Genomic DNA, 19080 nt, shown 5'->3' on the forward strand with positions numbered 1-19080 from the left:
TCAGTGATGAATTTTGCCTATGTTCATTTAGTCTGAAATCCTTATTTTTAATACACTAGTAAAGTGGGTTCTCTCGCTCTCCAGCCTGGGCTACACAGAGGATAAGAGCCTGCTAATGCTAGCAATTAATGGAATTAGGGTGGGATTCACAAAGGTATTTAGGCACCTAAGTCCCTTTTTTAGGAACAACTGCGATTGACAAAACCCCCGTTTGGCTACTGCCTAACCCTATTGGTGCCTGCATTCCCTTGGTGCCTACATTTCTTCAGGAAAGTTTCCCTAAATGCCTATGCTTCTACCTCTGTGCACGTGCCTGGCTGCCTCACTCTGGGTGTCTGGATGCCCATTTCCCACCTAAGCCCTGAGTGATTTGCTAACTGGGGAAGGCAGTTCACTCAAAACAGCTGGGGATGTGTGTAGCAGCAGACCTGCTTTATAACCTTTACCTCAGTGGTTAGAGCACTCACCCATACTGTAGGAAACCACAGGTTTGAGTCCCCCTCTACCTCATGAGGAAAGCAGGGATGGCCACCTCCTCAGGTATGTGCTATAACCACTGGACTGTAGAGTCATTCTCACTTTCTCCCTGGCTCAGTAATTATTTAACTATTCAATTATTGAATTAAAGTGGAACAACCGCAATAGGAGCGATTGAGGGAGACCCACATCAGAATATGCCAGAGCCCACTGGGTAGGACACTGATGACTTGGTTTTAAGAGGTGGTGAGTGACTATAATGAGTTTCCTGAATATGGATTTCAGCACCTCATATTAAACACACATGTATGAAAATGTTGACTTAAATTTCCTTAACGTTTTTAAATGTAAAAAGTAGGTCAAATCATGAAGTTGTGGCTAAAGAAAACCCTGTGAGAGTCTATAAAACAGCAAACCCAGGACGTATGTTGGCATCCTGTCTTGAAACCTGATCTACAGCAGTAGTTCTCAACCAGTTATCCGGGGGCCCCTCGTGAGCCACGAGCTGGTTTCAGTGGGTCCACCAAGCAGGGCCGGCATTAGACTTGCTGGGGCCCAGGGCAGAAAGCCAAAGCCCCACCGCCTAGGGCTGAAACCCAGAACTCCAAGCCCTGCCACCCGGGACTGAAGCCAAAGCCTGAGCAACTTAGCTTCACAGGGCCCCCAGTGGCCTGGGGCCTGGACAATTGCCCTGCTTGCTGCCCCCTAACGATGGCCCTGGCTCTTATATGCAGAAAAAGGTTGAGAACCCTTTATCTAGAAAACATTTAGGGGCTAGGCATGTCTGAGCTGCCACCCATTAACCTACTAACAGCTGCCAGCGTAGAAGCTGACCTCTGATGGAGGACTCAAATCCTGGGATCCAACTGGTGGAACAGTGGGGGTCCTGACTGATTCCCAGCTCTTATTTAAACCAAGCACAGGAACAGGAAGTTATCCATGCAACTAGATTCCGATTGCTTCCATTATTCCTGATCTCCTGATAATCTCACTCCTAGTTTGAACTTTGGCCTGTTTTGGACCCTGACTCCCTGGTATCCTGACCCTGTGTCACCATGCCTCAGTGGGTCACAGCTGAGAATACCAGATTCAGGACAAACTGCTGAGAAATAAGGCAGAATCACCCCAGAACTGGTGGTTATTCTATCATCAGATATACCAAGTCAGAAACAAAGGTAAACTTCCGTCTCACCACACTGGTTAACAAGAAGTCGAAACTGCAGTCTCCTTAGACATTCCAGCACTCATTTCACTACCCAGACATTGGACTTTATGATGAGTGGTTATTTAAAACCAATTTAATCAAACAAAGAGTCCTTCTAATCCCAAGAGATCAGTCACATAGGCAGGTCTATAATTCAGATCTTACCAAATAATCACGCTGTTGCCAATCCTTTAGTATCTAATATCTAAAGGTTTATTTATAAGAGAAAAGAAGAGGAGTGAATTAAAATGGGTAAGGAAGTCATATTCATACAATCATTGCAAAGTTTGTGGATCAGGTTTGTAGCAGTGATGTAGCAGACTGCTGGCTTGTAAAGTCTCTGGTAACTTCTGGTAACTAATCTCTTCTGGAAGAAATGTCTGACTATTCATGATAGGCGAGTCTCACGTTCTCAGAGGTTCAATCCAGATAATTATGCAAAAATCCATGTGTACTTATCTGAACTCCTGCATCTGGAAGCCAGGCTGGAACACTAATGAGAAGAAATTCTAGCTTGAGCTTTCTGGTCCGCATTCACTGGAGAGATTGGCATATTATATGAAACCAAAAGAGAAAAGGGCTGTATTCATGGTGCTGGCTGAATCGGAACTATCATAAGGAAAACACCTTTGACTAAATTCTGGCAGATTCACTTCCACTCCTAGCCAAATCTAGGATGTAGCAAGGCAGTAAATATGAAAAAAAACACACATCAAAAAAGTTAACCATTTTTTTTCTGACCCTCAGAAAAGTTAAAGGTGATGTTTACGTTTTATCAAAAGTAGCTTGTTCACCTCTACTTGCTATATTTGCAGATACACTCCCCCCACAACTCCCAGTCTGAATGCATGTCTTGGGAATATAAAGTTCCCTGTCGTTTCATATCTGATTTAAAAGAGAATCAAATGTTGTGTCCCAGTCTAATAGAGACCAGGAATGTCTGGACTCCAGAACTAGGTTATGTTCCTTCTTTCGAGAAAAATCAGTTAACACACAAACAGTATAATTTATGATACTGCTTATAAATATATTATTTATATAGACTCTTGAATGGGTTGGGGAGGGACTCCAGTGATGGTTTTGTCAGTGGGGTTTGTTATGTTTTCACTATATTCATGTTGGTATTATCTGTGGATAATTGCTGGAATCTGTTTATATATAAATGTATTATTAAGAGGTTTTCAAAATGCTAGGAGTTTATGATGGCCACTCCTTTATGTAGTATAGTAAACAATGGGGGGGGGGGGGAATAGGTGGCTAAAGTAAAAGGCAGTTTAAAAGACTCAGATATAGATGTAACCCAACAGAACTCTTGTGCACAGTTCTGTATTCAAGCATTCAGACAGACCGTTTCTATGACCAAAGACTCTCCCAAGTGCTCTGTAACTAAGTGTGTTGTAACTGCTGCCAAGGCACATTCAATACTTTGTTATGAACAAATGCCCGAGTCCATCACGTAAGATCACAACTCTTAGCCAGCTGACTCAGGTCTCCGTCAAAACCAGACCACATCTGGGGACTCAGGTATCTGGGTTTGTCCTGCAGATAAGTGGGTTTGTCTATAAAAGGCACTTTAAGTTAAAGGCGTTCAATTTGTTTCATTAGTAATCATTGATGTGGCAGGCAGCCTTGCAGAGGTGTAGGAAAGAGATCTTTATTAAGAATGCTTAGTGGTCATTGTTACACGCTGAGCTCTCCAGTTTGAGGAAAACCACATTGGCCTCTGCTTGCATTCCTGAGCCCCCTTTTGTCATACCCAACTAGGTCCCTCCTGAAACTTGAACCTCTTTCTCCAGTTCCACTCACCATACTACACATGTGAAAGGGTTGTTAATGACCCTTTTTTGAATAAAAGTGTATTTTAATTAATATATTCTGGGCTGCATCCTGTTTCCAATTATGTTGGGAGCAAAAATCCCTTTAACTTCATTGGCAGCAGGATCGAGGCTTTTTAGGTTCTTCTCAGTAAAGTGTATACCAAGACCTCGTGCACTCATATCAAACAAAATAACTTTCTGTCATCACCTGTTTGCCCTTCTTGATCCTTGAAGACGCATCTCATCCCATTCAGAATACCTGCACAATTATTATTCCTGGAGACGGTGTGCGGCGCGAACATGGTTAACTCTGATGAGCGGTTTACATTTTAAAAAAATAATCAGCAAATAGGAATTCAAATCTCTCCTTTGTGCCTGGGGTACCAATATTTCTTTCCCTGAGCTGTGAGGCAGCAGAGTTTGACTGATGCTGCTGTCACAATTGTATGTTTCACATGTGCTCCTGCAATGCACTGCAGCCAATCAAACCACTGCATATAATTTCACTTCCAATATTGTGCCAGGAGAGTCAGGGCCACTAACGACATTTTCCTTTTCAAGCATTGGGCTAACATATCGTATTCATTTTCTCTGCTGGAGGAAAATAACCGGGCTATTCACCTGACCACTGTGGGAATGTATGCCGCTGAAATGATTCAGTAGGGACAAAACATAGAGGCGGTAAGCAAGGGTTTTTCCTCAGTGGATACTGTTCATACCTAGAAAATGAAACAAAGCCAAAAAAGAGCATCAGAAAAGTTCCCCAAGCTTATCATTATGGTAATTACTGGCCCCAGCCGAGATCAGCGGGGACAGCAGAGCAGCTCACAGCAGGAGTTTGCCTGGGAGTTCGCCTGGAGTGAGCCCAGTGAGGCTTACATCTTGCAAACGTCTCTGAGGAAGCTCATAGTAGGTAGGTGATATGGAAGGGGGGGGTTCAGCTGTTGTGACCTGCACTGGATGTGCCATGTTTGTCTTTCTTCCACAGGACAGAAGCGACTTTGTCTGTACAAAGTGCAAGCTGGTCTCCATATTGGAAGAGAAGATTGAAGGTCTGGAGCAACAGATAACGACCCTGCGTTGTATACGAGAGACTGAGGATTTTCTGGACAAAACTCAGGATAGGCTTCTAGGGGCACAAAGCTCTAAAGATATAGAGCAGGTTGCACAGAGGAGCCAAGAGGCCAGTGAAGAAGCTTGGCAACATGTGACCTCCAGAAGAGGTAAGCGGAATGTCCGGGTTCCAGTAACACAGACACAGGTAACTAACCGCTTTCATGTTCTCTCCACAGGTACCATTGCGGAGAGTGGACCAGATGATATGTCTGGGGGGAGAAAGCAGAAGGAGACTCCGCTGGTTGGAAGGCATGAGATGCGATGTCCTGAGGTTGGGGGTTCCACGACCACCACTCCCAAGAGGAGAAGGCGGGTGGTGGTGGTCGGGGACTCTCTCCTCCGGGGGACTGAGTCATCTATCTGCCGCCCTGACCGGGAAAACCGAGAAGTCTGCTGCTTGCCAGGGGCTAAGATTCGCGATGTGACGGAGAGACTGCCGAGACTCATCAAGCCCTCGGATCGCTACCCCTTCCTGCTTCTCCACGTGGGCACCAATGATACTGCCAAGAATGACCTTGAGCGGATCACTGCGGACTACGTGGCTCTGGGAAGAAGGATAAAGGAGTTGGAGGCGCAAGTGGTGTTCTCGTCCATCCTCCCCGTGGAAGGAAAAGGCCTGGGTAGGGACCGTCAGATCGTGGAAGTCAACGAATGGCTACGCAGGTGGTGTCGGAGAGAAGGCTTTGGATTCTTTGACCATGGGATGGTGTCCCATGAAGGAGGAGTGCTGGGCAGAGACGGGCTCCATCTTACGAAGAGAGGGAAGAGCATCTTTGCCAGCAGGCTGGCTAACCTAGTGAGGAGGGCTTTAAACTAGGTTCACCGGGGGAAGGAGACCAAAGCCCTGAGGTAAGTGGGAAAGCGGGATACCGGGAGGAAGCACAGGCAGGAATGTCTGTGAGGGGAGGGCTCCTGCCTCATACTGGGAATGAGGGGCGATCAACAGGTTATCTCAAGTGCTTATATACAAATGCACAAAGCCTTGGAAACAAGCAGGGAGAACTGGAGGTCCTGGTGATGTCAAGGAACTATGACGTGATTGGAATAACAGAGACTTGGTGGGATAACTCACATGACTGGAGTACAGTCATGGATGGTTATAAACTGTTCAGGAAGGACAGGCAGGGCAGAAAAGGTGGGGGAGTAGCACTGTATGTAAGGGAGCAGTATGACTGCTCAGAGCTCTGGTACGAAACTGTGGAAAAACCTGAGTGTCTCTGGATTAAGGTTAGAAGTGTGTGCAACAAGAGTGATGTAGTGGTGGGAGTCTGCTATAGACCACCGGACCAGGGGGATGAGGTGGATGAGGCTTTCTTCCGGCAACTCACGGAAGCTACTAGATCGCATGCCCTGATTCTCATGGGTGACTTTAATTTCCCTGATATCTGCTGGGAGAGCAATACAGCGGTGCATAGACAATCCAGGAAGTTTTTGGAAAGCGTAGGGGACAATTTCCTGGTGCAAGTGCTAGGGGAGCCAACTAGGGGGGGTGCTTTTCTTGACCTGCTGCTCACAAACCGGGTAGAATTAGTGGGGGAAGCAAAAGTGGATGGGAATCTGGGAGGCAGTGACCATGAATTGGTTGAGTTCAGGATCCTGACGCAGGGAAGAAAGGTAAGCAGCAGGATACGGACCCTGGACTTCAGGAAAGCAGACTTCGACTCCCTCAGGGAACAGATGGCCAGGATCCCCTGGGGGACTAACATGAAGGGGAAGGGAGTCCAGGAGAGCTGGCTGTATTTCAAGGAATCCCTGTTGAGGTTACAGGGACAAACCATCCCGATGAGTCGAAAGAATAGTAAATATGGCAGGCGACCAGCTTGGCTTAATGGTGAAATCCTAGCGGATCTTAAACATAAAAAAGAAGCTTACAAGAAGTGGAAGATTGGACATATGACCAGGGAAGAGTATAAAAATATTGCTCGGGCATGTAGGAAAGATATCAGGAGGGCCAAATCGCACCTGGAGCTGCAGCTAGCAAGAGATGTCAAGAGTAACAAGAAGGGTTTCTTCAGGTATGTTGGCAACAAGAAGAAAGCCAAGGAAAGTGTGGGCCCCTTACTGAATGAGGGAGGCAACCTAGTGACAGAGGATGTGGAAAAAGCTAATGTACTCAATGCTTTTTTTGCCTCTGTTTTCACTAACAAGGTCAGCTCCCAGACTGCTGCGCTGGGCATCACAAAATGGGGAAGAGATGGCCAGCCCTCTGTGGAGATAGAGGTGGTTAGGGACTATTTAGAAAAGCTGGACGTGCACAAGTCCATGGGGCCGGATGAGTTGCATCCGAGAGTGCTGAAGGAATTGGCTGCTGTGATTGCAGAGCCCTTGGCCATTATCTTTGAAAACTCGTGGCGAACGGGGGAAGTCCCGGATGACTGGAAAAAGGCTAATGTAGTGCCAATCTTTAAAAAAGGGAAGAAGGAGGATCCTGGGAACTACAGGCCAGTCAGCCTCACCTCAGTCCCTGGAAAAATCATGGAGCAGGTCCTCAAAGAATCAATCCTGAAGCACTTACATGAGAGGAAAGTGATCAGGAACAGTCAGCATGGATTCACCAAGGGAAGGTCATGCCTGACTAATCTAATCGCCTTTTATGATGAGATTACTGGTTCTGTGGATGAAGGGAAAGCAGTGGATGTATTGTTTCTTGACTTTAGCAAAGCTTTTGACACGGTCTCCCACAGTATTCTTGTCAGCAAGTTAAGGAAGTATGGGCTGGATGAATGCACTATAAGGTGGGTAGAAAGCTGGCTAGATTGTCGGGCTCAACGGGTAGTGATCAATGGCTCCATGTCTAGTTGGCAGCCGGTGTCCAGTGGAGTGCCCCAGGGGTCGGTCCTGGGGCCGGTTTTGTTCAATATCTTCATAAATGATCTGGAGGATGGTGTGGATTGCACTCTCAGCAAATTTGCGGATGATACTAAACTGGGAGGAGTGGTAGATACGCTGGAGGGGAGGGATAGGATACAGAAGGACCTAGACAAATTGGAGGTTTGGGCCAAAAGAAATCTGATGAGGTTCAATAAGGATAAGTGCAGGGTCCTGCACTTAGGATGGAAGAATCCAATGCACCGCTACAGACTAGGGACCGAATGACTAGGCAGCAGTTCTGCGGAAAAGGACCTAGGGGTGACAGTGGACGAGAAGCTGGATATGAGTCAGCAGTGTGCCCTTGTTGCCAAGAAGGCCAATGGAATTTTGGGATGTATAAGTAGGGGCATAGCGAGCAGATCGAGGGACGTGATCGTTCCCCTCTATTCGACACTGGTGAGGCCTCATCTGGAGTACTGTGTCCAGTTTTGGGCCCCACACTACAAGAAGGATGTGGATAAATTGGAGAGAGTTCAGCGAAGGGCAACAAAAATGATTAGGGGTTTAGAGCACATGACTTATGAGGAGAGGCTGAGGGAGCTGGGATTGTTTAGTCTGCAGAAGAGAAGAATGAGGGGGGATTTGATAGCTGCTTTCAACTACCTGAAAGGGGGTTCCAGAGAGGATGGCTCTAGACTGTTCTCAATGGTAGCAGATGACAGAACGAGGAGTAATGGTCTCAAGTTGCAATGGGGGAGGTTTAGATTGGATATTAGGAAAAACTTTTTCACTAAGAGGGTGGTGAAACACTGGAATGCGTTGCCTAGGGAGGTGGTAGAATCTCCTTCCTTAGAGGTTTTTAAGGTCAGGCTTGACAAAGCCCTGGCTGGGATGATTTAACTGGGACTTGGTCCTGCTTCGAGCAGGGGGTTGGACTAGATGACCTTCTGGGGTCCCTTCCAACCCTGATATTCTATGATTCTATGATTTTATGATCAGGGCTTCATTGTGGTAGGTGCTGCACAATCATATTGCAATTGATAGTCCCTGCCTTGAAGAACGTACAATCTAAATAGAAAAGATGGACGAAAGGGGGGAGAAAGGGAACTTGACTTTACAGAGGGTACAGAGCGATTAAGTGATTAACCAAGGTCACACAAGGAGTCTGTGGCAGAGACAAGGACTGAATCCAGATCATCGGAGTCTGAGCCTAAAGCCAAGGACAACCTTCCTTCATCCTGGGGTTCATCCCAGCCCTGTGTCTTTGGGTGTGGAGCTCTGCCCCCATAAGCGTTCTCTCAGCAGGAGATGTAGGTGCTCAGCACCTAGGAAGACCAATGTCAGGAAGCAGGGCCGGCAGCAGAGCCAGTCTCCAGGCAACCTAACGAGCACCTGTAGTAGGCTGCCTGATTGGCTACAGCCGCTGATTGGTCATCAGAGACAGCAGACTGGCTCTTAAACCCAGAGGCAGCAACAGTGCAGCAGCTGCTCAAAACAGTCCTTCATGGCTGCCTTGCCTCACTCCAGGTAAATTGTCTGTGACCCTCAGCTCTGATTTCTGGCTTTGGCGTCCGGCCTCTGGCACCAGCTCTGACCTTGGGGGCTGACTCCTGCTCTAACCATTGGGCATGACCACCCCCATCTTGCTCACTGACAATCAGGCCATTTAAGTAGGTGTCAAAGCACATAGATACCTACATTTATTCAACCATGTGTGAGAATTTTGGCCTGAGGGTTCATCTTTGAGTAGTGATGATGTTAAAATGCCTTAGCCTCAAGAGCTGCACTGAAGTTGTTGAAATTATGAACCGATAAAAACATTATGTTTGGTACCAAAGTTATAAATTTTAAAACCAATGTACTAACAGTATTACTCTGTGGTCTGGAAGCAGCTGCACTGAACAAAACAGACATAGGATCATAGGGTGAGAAGGGGCACAAAGGCTCATCTAGTGTACCCTCGCCAAGAAGAAGCATTTGTTGTGTCTACACCATCCAAGACAGAGGGCTATCCAGCCTCTTTTTGGAAACCTCCAGTGAAGAAGATTCCATGATTTTCCTAGGCAGTCTGTTCCATTGTCCTACTGTTCTTAAGTTAGGAATTTTTTTTACTGAAATTTAATCTAAATCAGCTATGCTGTAGTTTGAACCCATTGCCTCCTGTCCTGCCCTCTGTGGCAAGAGAGGACAATTTTTCTCCATCCTTTTTAACGACAACCTTTAAAATATTTGAAGACTGTTATCATGTCTCCCCCTTAATCTCCTCTTTTCCAAACTAATCAGAAGGTTGGAGGCAGCAGAGGTGAAAGTTCTTTGAAGGACAGCAGGTGCAAAGTGGAATGATTGTTAAGACAAATAAAGAGGGTAGAAGGAGCAGGATGTGAAATCAAGGTGTGGGATTGGCTACAGTTGAAGAGATTGCAGTGGTGGGGACACTGCAGAAGACAAATGGATGATAGAATGCCAAAGAAAATAATGCAAACACAACCAAGCTCAGTCCAACCTAGAGACCAACCACTGACTGGATGGCAGGACATTGTACGTAGGGACATGACTAGGCTCGGCTTAATGGAGGAACAAGGCCTGGACAGGAATAAATGGCAATACTATACTGTTGTCCATGTCTGCAAAGATGCTCCAAGATGAAAGATGAAGAAGAATGTAAAAAAATGAGATTTTTTTTATTCAACAGAATTGTTATTTTTGTTCTTTCAAAGTTGTATCTACTGACTTTAGTGGTAAAATGTGTGTGCGCTGCTTTGCACTGCTCTTAGCTCTGCAGGAGCCAAAACTGCTATGGAATGGTGAACTGGATTCTATTCCTTCTGGTGCACCATCAACACAACTATTTACTAAGTTGCAATTAATGTCACCCATGCAAATCCACTGACTATTACAGGATTGCGGAGAGGACATAACTGGAAAACAGTGGTGTTGCCCAGAGGTATGATGGTCTAACTTGGCTTGTGTAACCTGTAATACTAGTGATGATGCTCAGGATGGATGGGAAGACCTCAGCTTTGCTGTCCAGGTCCAGGCTGATTTGGGTAACCCACTGGACAGTGTGTGTTACAGGTCTCCTGATGTGCCCAGTTTATTGATGGTATATGTCTATTAGAGTCCCAGCTAAGGACACTTGGTTCTTTTGCTCAAGCTGGAGCAGCTCATGCTCATAGCTCAGGAGGTCCCTGGTTGAATCCTCAGTATGTTGGCCAAGAGGGTGGCCATCACATTTAAAGGGCTGGCAGTGAGATGAAAACAGAGCCCGTTTGACCTGGGAGTCATTGAGAGAGAAACAATGAGGGACCCTCCAATGCCATTTATATGCGTTAGCTCTTCATAACAGAACCCCACACTTTAACCTTTCTGTGTCACAGTTTCTCCCTCTGTAAAAAGGGGATAATAACATGAACATAAGAACGGGCATACTGGGTCAGACCAAAGGTCCATCTAGCCCAGTATCCTGCCTTCTGACAGTGGCCAATGCCAGATACTTCAGAGGGAATGGACAGAACAAGTAATCATCAAGTGATCCATGCCCTGTCGCTCATTCCCAGCTTCTGACAAAGAGAGGCTAGGGACACCATCCCTACCCATCCTGCCTAATAGCCATTGATGGACCTATCCTCCATGAATATATCTAGTTCTTTTTTGAACCCTGTTATAGTCTTGGCCTTCACAACATCCTCTGGCAAAGAGTTCCACAGGTTGACTGTGTGTTGTGTGAAGAAATACTCCCTTTTGTTGGTTTTAAACCTGCTGCCTATTGATTTCATTTGGTGACCCTTGGCTCTTGTGTTATGAGAAAGAGTAAATAACACTTCCTTATTTAGTTTCTCCGCACCAGTCATGATTTTATAGCCCTCCATCATATCCCGCCTTAGTTGTCTCTTTTCCAAGGTGAAAAGTCCCAGTCTTATTAATCTCTCCATATCCCTAACAATTTTTGTTGCCCTTTTCTGTACCTTTTCCAACTGAAATATATCTTTTTTGAGATGGGGCGACCAAATCTGCATGCAGTATTCAAGATATGGGTGTACCATGGACTTATACAAAGACAATATGATATTTTCTGTCTTATTATTTATCCTTTTCTTCATGATTCCCAACATTTTGTTAGCTTTTCGACTGCCACTGAACATTGAGTGGATGTTTTCAGAGAACTATCCACAATGACTCCAAGACCTTTTTCTTGAGTGGTAACAGCTAATTTTATCTGAGGTGCTTAGGTAATAATGGAGGTCAGATAAGTACTTATCATTTTATATGTATAGTTGGGATTATGTTTTCCAATGTTCATTACTTCGCATTTATCAATAGAGAATTTACTCTGCCATTTTGTTTCCCAGTCTCCCAGTTTTATAAGATTCCTTTGTAATTCTTCACAGTCTGCTTTGGATTTAACTATCTTGAGTAGTTTTGTATCAGCTGCAAATTTTGCCACCTCACTGCTTACCCCTTTTCCCAGATCATTTATGAATATGTTGAACAGTACAGAATATGAATATGTTGTTCCCAGTAGACCCTTAGGGACACCACTATTTACCGCTCTCCATTCTGAGAACTGACCATTTATTCCTATCCCTTGTTTCCTATCTTTTAACCAGTTACTGATCCATGAGAGAACCTTCCCTCTTATCCCACTGACTGATTTCCTAGGGGTGCTGTGAGGATAAGACAGCCAATGACTATCAACTGTTTTGAAACTAAAAGAGACTACAGACCACATTCACATGACTAGCCTGTTGACACCCATGGGACTATTCACCTGAGTAGCTCCTCATCAGACTCTCTCTCTCGTAGGTACTTATGTGCCCCCCATTACCTGAGCACCTCACAATTCTTAATGTATTTACCCTTGTCACACACCTGTGGGTTGGGGCAGTGCTATTATCCCCATTACATGATGGAAAGCTTAGGCACAAAGGGGGTAAGTCACTTGCTCAAGGTGCCATAGGAAGTCTGCAGTAGAGCAGGAAAGCGAACCCAAGCTCTCCAAGTCCAAGTGTTGGTCCTCCTTTGAGCAGGGGGTTGGACTAGATGACCTCCTGAGGTCTCTTCCAACCCTGATATTCTATGATTCTAAGTCCTAGTCTAATACCCTAACCATTGGGCCATCCTTCCTCCACTGAGTAGGGGCTTCACAACCTGGTCCTATATAAGCTTTTACTTTTTCCACCATGACCACTTTGTGGCTTTTCTTAAAAACTGCCATGGCCAAAGAGTCACCCTCACTCTCTATCGCTGAAGCACTCTGCACCCAATGGAATGCTCATGACTATATTTATCCACCTTTCATGTTGTTTTTAAATTGCTTTTAGCGTGTGATGTTTCCTTATCTCAAACAAGAGAAAGGAAAAAGGAAGAAGTCTATTTCTGCCATCTCTTTCCTTCTGCAACAAATTTCCCCTACCCAAGCTTTCTAAAAAGCTTTTGTGTTTTTAAAATTAGCCCTGTGAGGTGTTCTTGGGAAAGTTGCACTCCATACGATGAAACAGTCACAAGGGAGCGGGTTGTTTCTATAAACACAAGGCTGAGTTGAGTGAGTCTTCTGGCTGGTGTTCTGCTACTGCGTGAGGGCGAATGGGGTAGGAAGCCTCTAAAGAAACATGCCACCACCACCAGGGACTCTGTGCTGGACATTTCAGATAGAATTGTTTCCCATCCCATCTGGGCCTACATTCAAGTAATTTCAGAGTTGGTTTGTGCAGCTCTCTTAAAGGAAGAAGAAATTGGCTTACTCTAAAAGCATTGCCCATGCTCCCCCTCCTTATCAGTTAGATATTTGTTTTGCACAGTGTGGTCCAAGTAACTAAAGAGTTAAACATTTAACCATGTGAGCTGACTTTTCTAATATGCTCACGCACTTTTTGTTCTTTGCCGGCAAAATGTCCAAGGCAAGTATATAAAATGGGCAGTAGGGTGCAAACTCAGCTTGACCATGTGCATTGGGTATTGTGCATGGAAAATATGGGGCTGAATGCACATGCTATAATTGCTGTATTTTTATTGACCCATGCCCATGTAAATTGCTGTATTTTTATTGACTAAAAGTATCTGAGAGAACACGAGGATACATTGTTACAATTAATGTTCTACTCTGCACTAGCATTCATGTAATTAGCCTGGAAACAAAGTCCATACTGGAAGCTGCTGGAAAAGTCTGATGGTTTTTGAAAGCTAGTTAGATTTCTCTTTTGATTTCTAGCGCTCCTTGGGAAAATATTTTGCTGAATAAAATTTCACAACATTGTTAAGGCGATCCAAAGCGGTGTGTTGTGATTCTTCAATCTCCCTAGCCTCTGAGACCTGTGGCAGGGAAAACACAAAGAATATAAACTATGAGGGTGGCACAGAACAGTAAGTTTACAGACGTAACAAATCCTTGCTTCGTTGCTGCTCTCCCACACAAATTCATAGATTCCAAGGTCAGAAGTGACCCTTCTGTTCATCAAGTCTGATCTCCTGTACAACACAAGCCATGGAAAGTCCCCAAAATAATCCCTCTTTCAACGACAGCAGATTAAAAAACAACAACACTGATACAACACATTGTAAATCAAGTGCTGGGTGTTGACCTTATTGGGATGTGCATGAGAGTTGTTTGCAGTGAGCATCCAGGCTGAGGGATCCCTGGCCAAGACATCTCCCCTTCAGCTGTTTGACCCTGTCCTGGACACTCATCTCCCATCCTAATTACACCCCGAGATCCTAAATCACGGTAAAAATGTCAACCTGGCTTGAGAAAGGGGAACACTTTGTTCCCAGCCAGCATGCTGTATAATAATATTCTGTATCTTTGCTTTGTGTCACCAGCACAGTGGCTTTGATTTCAGAAAGCTTGGAACTTATCATTCTTATGCAAGCCTTCAAGGGGGGGATATGAAAGGCATATACAACAGGTATACATTATGTCACAAAGAGTTTCCAAGCAGCTGGGAAGACTCATGGATAGCGAGATATCTCAGGAATGTCCCTCATTGGTTAAACACACGGATACAGGATGAACTCCTGCTTGCACTGAGCATGGTTGGGGCACTGGGAAACTTTTTATTATTGGAGTGCTGAAAGCTATTGAACAAAACTGTAAACCCTGTATGATGGAAGCCATGCATTCAGTTGTGATTATGTTAACACATGTTAGTAAAAAGAAGTCTGCATCAACATGTTGATCTACGTAAGTAAAAAATGCTTTAACCACAGTCCTTGCTACAGTATTAACATGCTAACCATAAAACGTTTAGAGCAAACAAATCGAAAAGCAGTGTATAATTGCTTATATCTTGCCATTTAGAAACATCTTACTTATTTGTCAAAAAAGCCAGGTTGAACAGGTATCTTTGACTTAGAGTAGTCATTGTAGTCAAGGACAGTCAGAAGGCTCCAAAGCTTACTTGTGCTCTGATGTCAGGACCATACTGGGGGGAGAGGTACAGTTTGCTGCTCCCCTCCACCATACAGAGAGATGAGCTGGAATCACAAAGTTTAGAGCCCTTCATATGTGAGGATTCTCTTCTTTGTCAAAGTGAATGCAATGCAGGGCCGAACTAGGGGAGCACAGGTGTGAATGTAAGTCTTCGCTCCACCCTCAGTCTGGGCAATGGCAGTGCAAACATTCTCTACCACACATCAGTTTTCCAGCACAATCCTTTCCTGGACCACACGGTTTTGTTGGCAGAATTACCAAAATTGGTGAACAAGAGAATCAGGGTGGCTAGAATATATGCAGCCTTTAATAAGGCATTTGATGATGGTAAAGTCACCTTTCATCCACAGATGGAAATACTGAGCACTATTAAAAATAATAATATTTTGCATGTTCTTATTTCAATCCATCCAAGATTCTCCAAGCATTTTACAGACATGCATGAATGGATCTTTGCTACATTCCTTTAAGTAGTATTTTCCCTGTTGCGCAGGGAAGTTGAAGCATGAACTTAAGAACAGAAGAACGTCCATACTGGGTCAGACCAAAGGTCCATCCAGCCCAGTAACCTGTCTGTCAACAGTGGCCAATGCCAGGTGCTCCAGAGGTCATGAACCTAACAGGTAATGATCAAGTGATCTCTCTCCTGCCATCCATCTCCACCCTCTGACAAACAGAGGCTAGGGACACCATTCCTTACCCATCCTGGCTAATAGCCATTAATGGACTTAACCTCCATGAATTTATCCAGTTCTCTTTTAAACCCTGTTATAGTCCCTAGCCTTCACAACCTCCTCAGGCAAGGAGTTCCACAGGTTGACTGTGTGCTGAGTGAAGAAGAACTTCCTTTTATTTGTTTTAAACCTGCTACCAATTAATTTCATATGGTGGCCCCTAGTTCTTATATTGTGGGAACAAGTAAATAACTTTTCCTTATTCACTTTCTCCACACCATGATTTTATATACCTCGATCATATCCCCCCTTAGTCTCTTCTTTTCCAAACTGAAAAGTCCTAGCCTCTTTAATCTCTCCTCATATGGGACCCGTTCCAAACCCCTAATCATTTTAGTTGCCCTTTTCTGAACCTTTTCTAATGCCAGTATATCTTTTTTGAGATGAGGGGACCACATCTGTATGCAGTATTCAGGATGTGGGCGTACCATGGATTTATATAAGGGCAATAAGATATTCTCCATGTTATTCTCTATCTCTTTTTTAATGATTCCTAACATCCCATTTGCTTTTTTGACTGCTGCTGCACACTGCATGGACGTCTTCAGAGAACTATCCACGATGGCTCCAATATCTTTCTCCTGATTAGTTGTAGCTAAATTAGCCCCCATCATATTGTATGTATAGTTGGGGTTATTTTTTCCAATGTGCATTACTGTACATTTATCCACATTAAATTTCATTTGCCATTTTGTTGCCCAATCACTTAGTTTTGTGAGATCTTTTTGAAGTTCTTCACAGTCTGCTTTGGTCTTAACTATCTTGAGCCGTTTAGTGTCATCTGCAAACTTTGCCACCTCACTGTTTACCCCTTCTCCAGATCATTTATGAATAAGCCGAATAGTATTGATCCTAGGACTGACCCTTGGGGAACACCACTAGTTACCCCTCTCCATTTATTCCTACCCTTTGTTCCCTGTCTTTTAACCAGTTCTCAATCCATGAAAGGATCTTCCCTCTTATCCCATGGCAACTTAATTTACATAAGAGCCTTTGGTGAGGGACCTTGTCAAAGGCTTTCTGGAAATCTAAGTACACTATGTCCACTGGATCCCCCTTGTCCACATGTTTGTTGACCCCCTCAAAGAACTCTAACAGATTAGTTAGACATGATCTCCCTTTACAGAAACCATGTTTTGTGCAACAATTTATGTTCTTCTATGTGTCTCACAATTTTATTCTTTACTATTGTTTCAACTAATTTGCCCAGTACTGACGTTAGCCCGTAATTGCCAGGATCACCTTTAGATACCTTCTTAAATATTGGTGTTACATTAGCTATCTTCCAGTCATTGGGTACAGTAGCTGATTTAAAGGACAGGTTACAAACCCTAGTTAATAGTTCTGTAATTTCACATTTGAGTTCTTTCAGAACTCTTGGGTGAATGCCATCTGGTCCTGGTGACTTGCTACTGTTACAGAGTCACCGGGTCAATGCTCTGAAACTGCTCCATACGAAGTCAGTCAGGACTCTTGGGGAGCATGCCTCCTCTCTCTGAGCATACTGTCTCCAGGGCAAGAAGCTTACACAGCTTTGACCTTCCTGGGTCTGACCTCGGAGCATTCAGCATCCCCTTCCACACCATGTGCTTCCCACTGCGAGTCTGCACCCCAGCTCCACAGTTAGACATGACTCTCAGCCTGCCGATAAAACAGAAGGTTTATTCGTCGACAGGAACACAGCATAGAACAGAACTTGTTAGCACAGAAATCAGTGACTTTCAGCCAAGTCCATCTTGCGGGGAACGGAGCCCAGAGCCAGGGCTCTGGTCTTCCCCCTCAGCCCCAAGACAATCAAGACTGACTTGCTTCCAGCTGAATGGCCCCTGCCCTGCCCATAGCGCCTCCTCTGGCCTTTGTCTCCCTTCCCGGGCCAAGAGTCACCTGGTTGCATCCCCCTCCTGGGTCTCAGGTTACAAAGGATGCGGCTATAGCATCAGTGCAGGCAGCTGGAGCAGCCTCCGCAAAAGTCACACCCCCTTATTCCCACCACCTAGACATTGGTGCAATACACAGGGAAACTGAGACACACACAGCATTCATGCAAAACAGTGAGACTCACATACAACACAAAAAGGGAAAATCCCCACTTCCCCACACCTACATAGGGAAATAGTATTGAATAATGGGATCTTCGAACTAGCAGCGAAAGATATGATGTGATCCAACGAATTGAAGCTGAAGCTAGCTAAATTCAGACTGGAAATAAGGCACACACTTTTAACAATGAGAGTAATAGACTATTGGAACAATTTACCCAGGGCTGCGGTGGATTCTCCTTCACTGACAATTTTTAAAATCAAGATGGGATGTTCTTCTAGCCGGTCTGCTCTAGGAATTATTTTGCAGAAAGTCTCTGGTCTGTTACACAGAAGTTCAAATTAGAAGATAACAATGGTCCCTTCTGGCCTTGGAATCTAATAATGTATGAATCTCCATGTCTCTGCAAAACTCTCTTCATTTTGTTATTTATATCTTCCCTTCCCCACCTGATTTGTCTGTTTTGTCCTCCGATTGCATCCTCTCTGGCACACGAACTGTAATGTCCTTTGTGACCTGTGTGTACAGCCGCTGGCACAATGATCCCTGACTGGGGTGTAGGCTTACTACGAATAATAATGATGACCTTTTGACTCCAATTCCTGAGCATAAGCCACATTCCTTTTCTGAAAAAAAATTCTATGTTTAAGGATCATTCTCCCATAGAAATTAGGTTGCGTCTAATAATTACCACCTAACTTTTCAAACCTGAAGTTAGGCTCCTAAATCCACAGCCAACAGCCAGAGTACCAGAAGTGCTGTCAGTGGGAGCTGCTGGTGGTCAGCACCTCTGAAAATCAGACCTACTGTTATTTAAATGCTTAAAAATGGTGGCAGCAGCTGGATCCTAGTTCCATGGAAGTGAATGGCAAAATATTATTGATTTCAGTGATGTAGCGTCAAGCCTTTAGGGAGATTAAGCAAATGTTGAGAACTGTACGAGTAGATTAAGAGCAATGAATGGACTAGGTGGTATCCATTAGGAGCTATGGTAGCTATTACCAACTATTACTATTCTAGCCATGATGAGAATTCCCTGACTTGGAAAGTGCAGTCCTAAGCACTGGGACTTAATCTCTGATGCCTTAAATGGTCTTTGTAAACTCTCCTTCTGTGGTTGTGGTGCCGTTATGGAAGAATCTTAATGATGGCCTAGCCCGGTGTCTAGAATATCTTTAATAGTTCGGCTCTTTTGTTGCCTGCCAGTTCGTTTTGTATGAAAAATGCAATGAAAAGGAAATAGAATGAGAAATGACGACTCTGGAAAGTGAGCAGATAGCAAATGTTATTCACATTACAGTAATGAATCCCCACCTTTTTGTGTGTTTTGGGCACTGCTTTTTTTTCTTTTGTCTCTTGTTTTGGATCATTCGGGAAGACTGGATCGGGATGAGCTGGCTAAAAGGAAATTGCAGAAATGGTGTGGAATGAAAAGGGATTTGTTCTCTTTAGCAT

At 44.5% G+C, this 19080-nt stretch overlaps 1 protein-coding gene across 8 annotated transcripts in view; it reads right to left on the reverse strand.

Annotated features, from left to right (window-relative positions):
- Positions 1 to 1871: 1871 nt before the first annotated feature.
- LOC119565433 overlaps positions 1872 to 19080 on the reverse strand; it is a 48064-nt gene continuing 30855 nt past the window's right edge. For 2 of the 8 annotated variants that reach the window (XR_005224121.2, XR_005224118.2), the window contains 3 exons: positions 18940 to 19023; positions 17114 to 17226; positions 1872 to 4217 (listed from right to left, as the gene is read on the reverse strand). Coding sequence is in view for 1 of the 8 variants with exons in the window: in XM_037891193.2 (XP_037747121.1) it covers positions 17209 to 17226; positions 18940 to 19023 (102 nt within the window). In the remaining 7 variants the exon portion in view is untranslated. Of the gene's footprint in view, positions 4218 to 14730; positions 15497 to 16868; positions 17227 to 18939; positions 19024 to 19080 lie in introns of those variants that run through there. The other 6 variants (XR_005224122.2, XR_006289154.1, XR_005224120.2 and 3 more) reach the window with 5 other exon arrangements.

This window comes from Chelonia mydas, chromosome 2, assembly GCF_015237465.2.
Source record: "Chelonia mydas isolate rCheMyd1 chromosome 2, rCheMyd1.pri.v2, whole genome shotgun sequence".
In the NCBI taxonomy this organism is placed as follows: Eukaryota; Metazoa; Chordata; order Testudines; family Cheloniidae; genus Chelonia; species Chelonia mydas.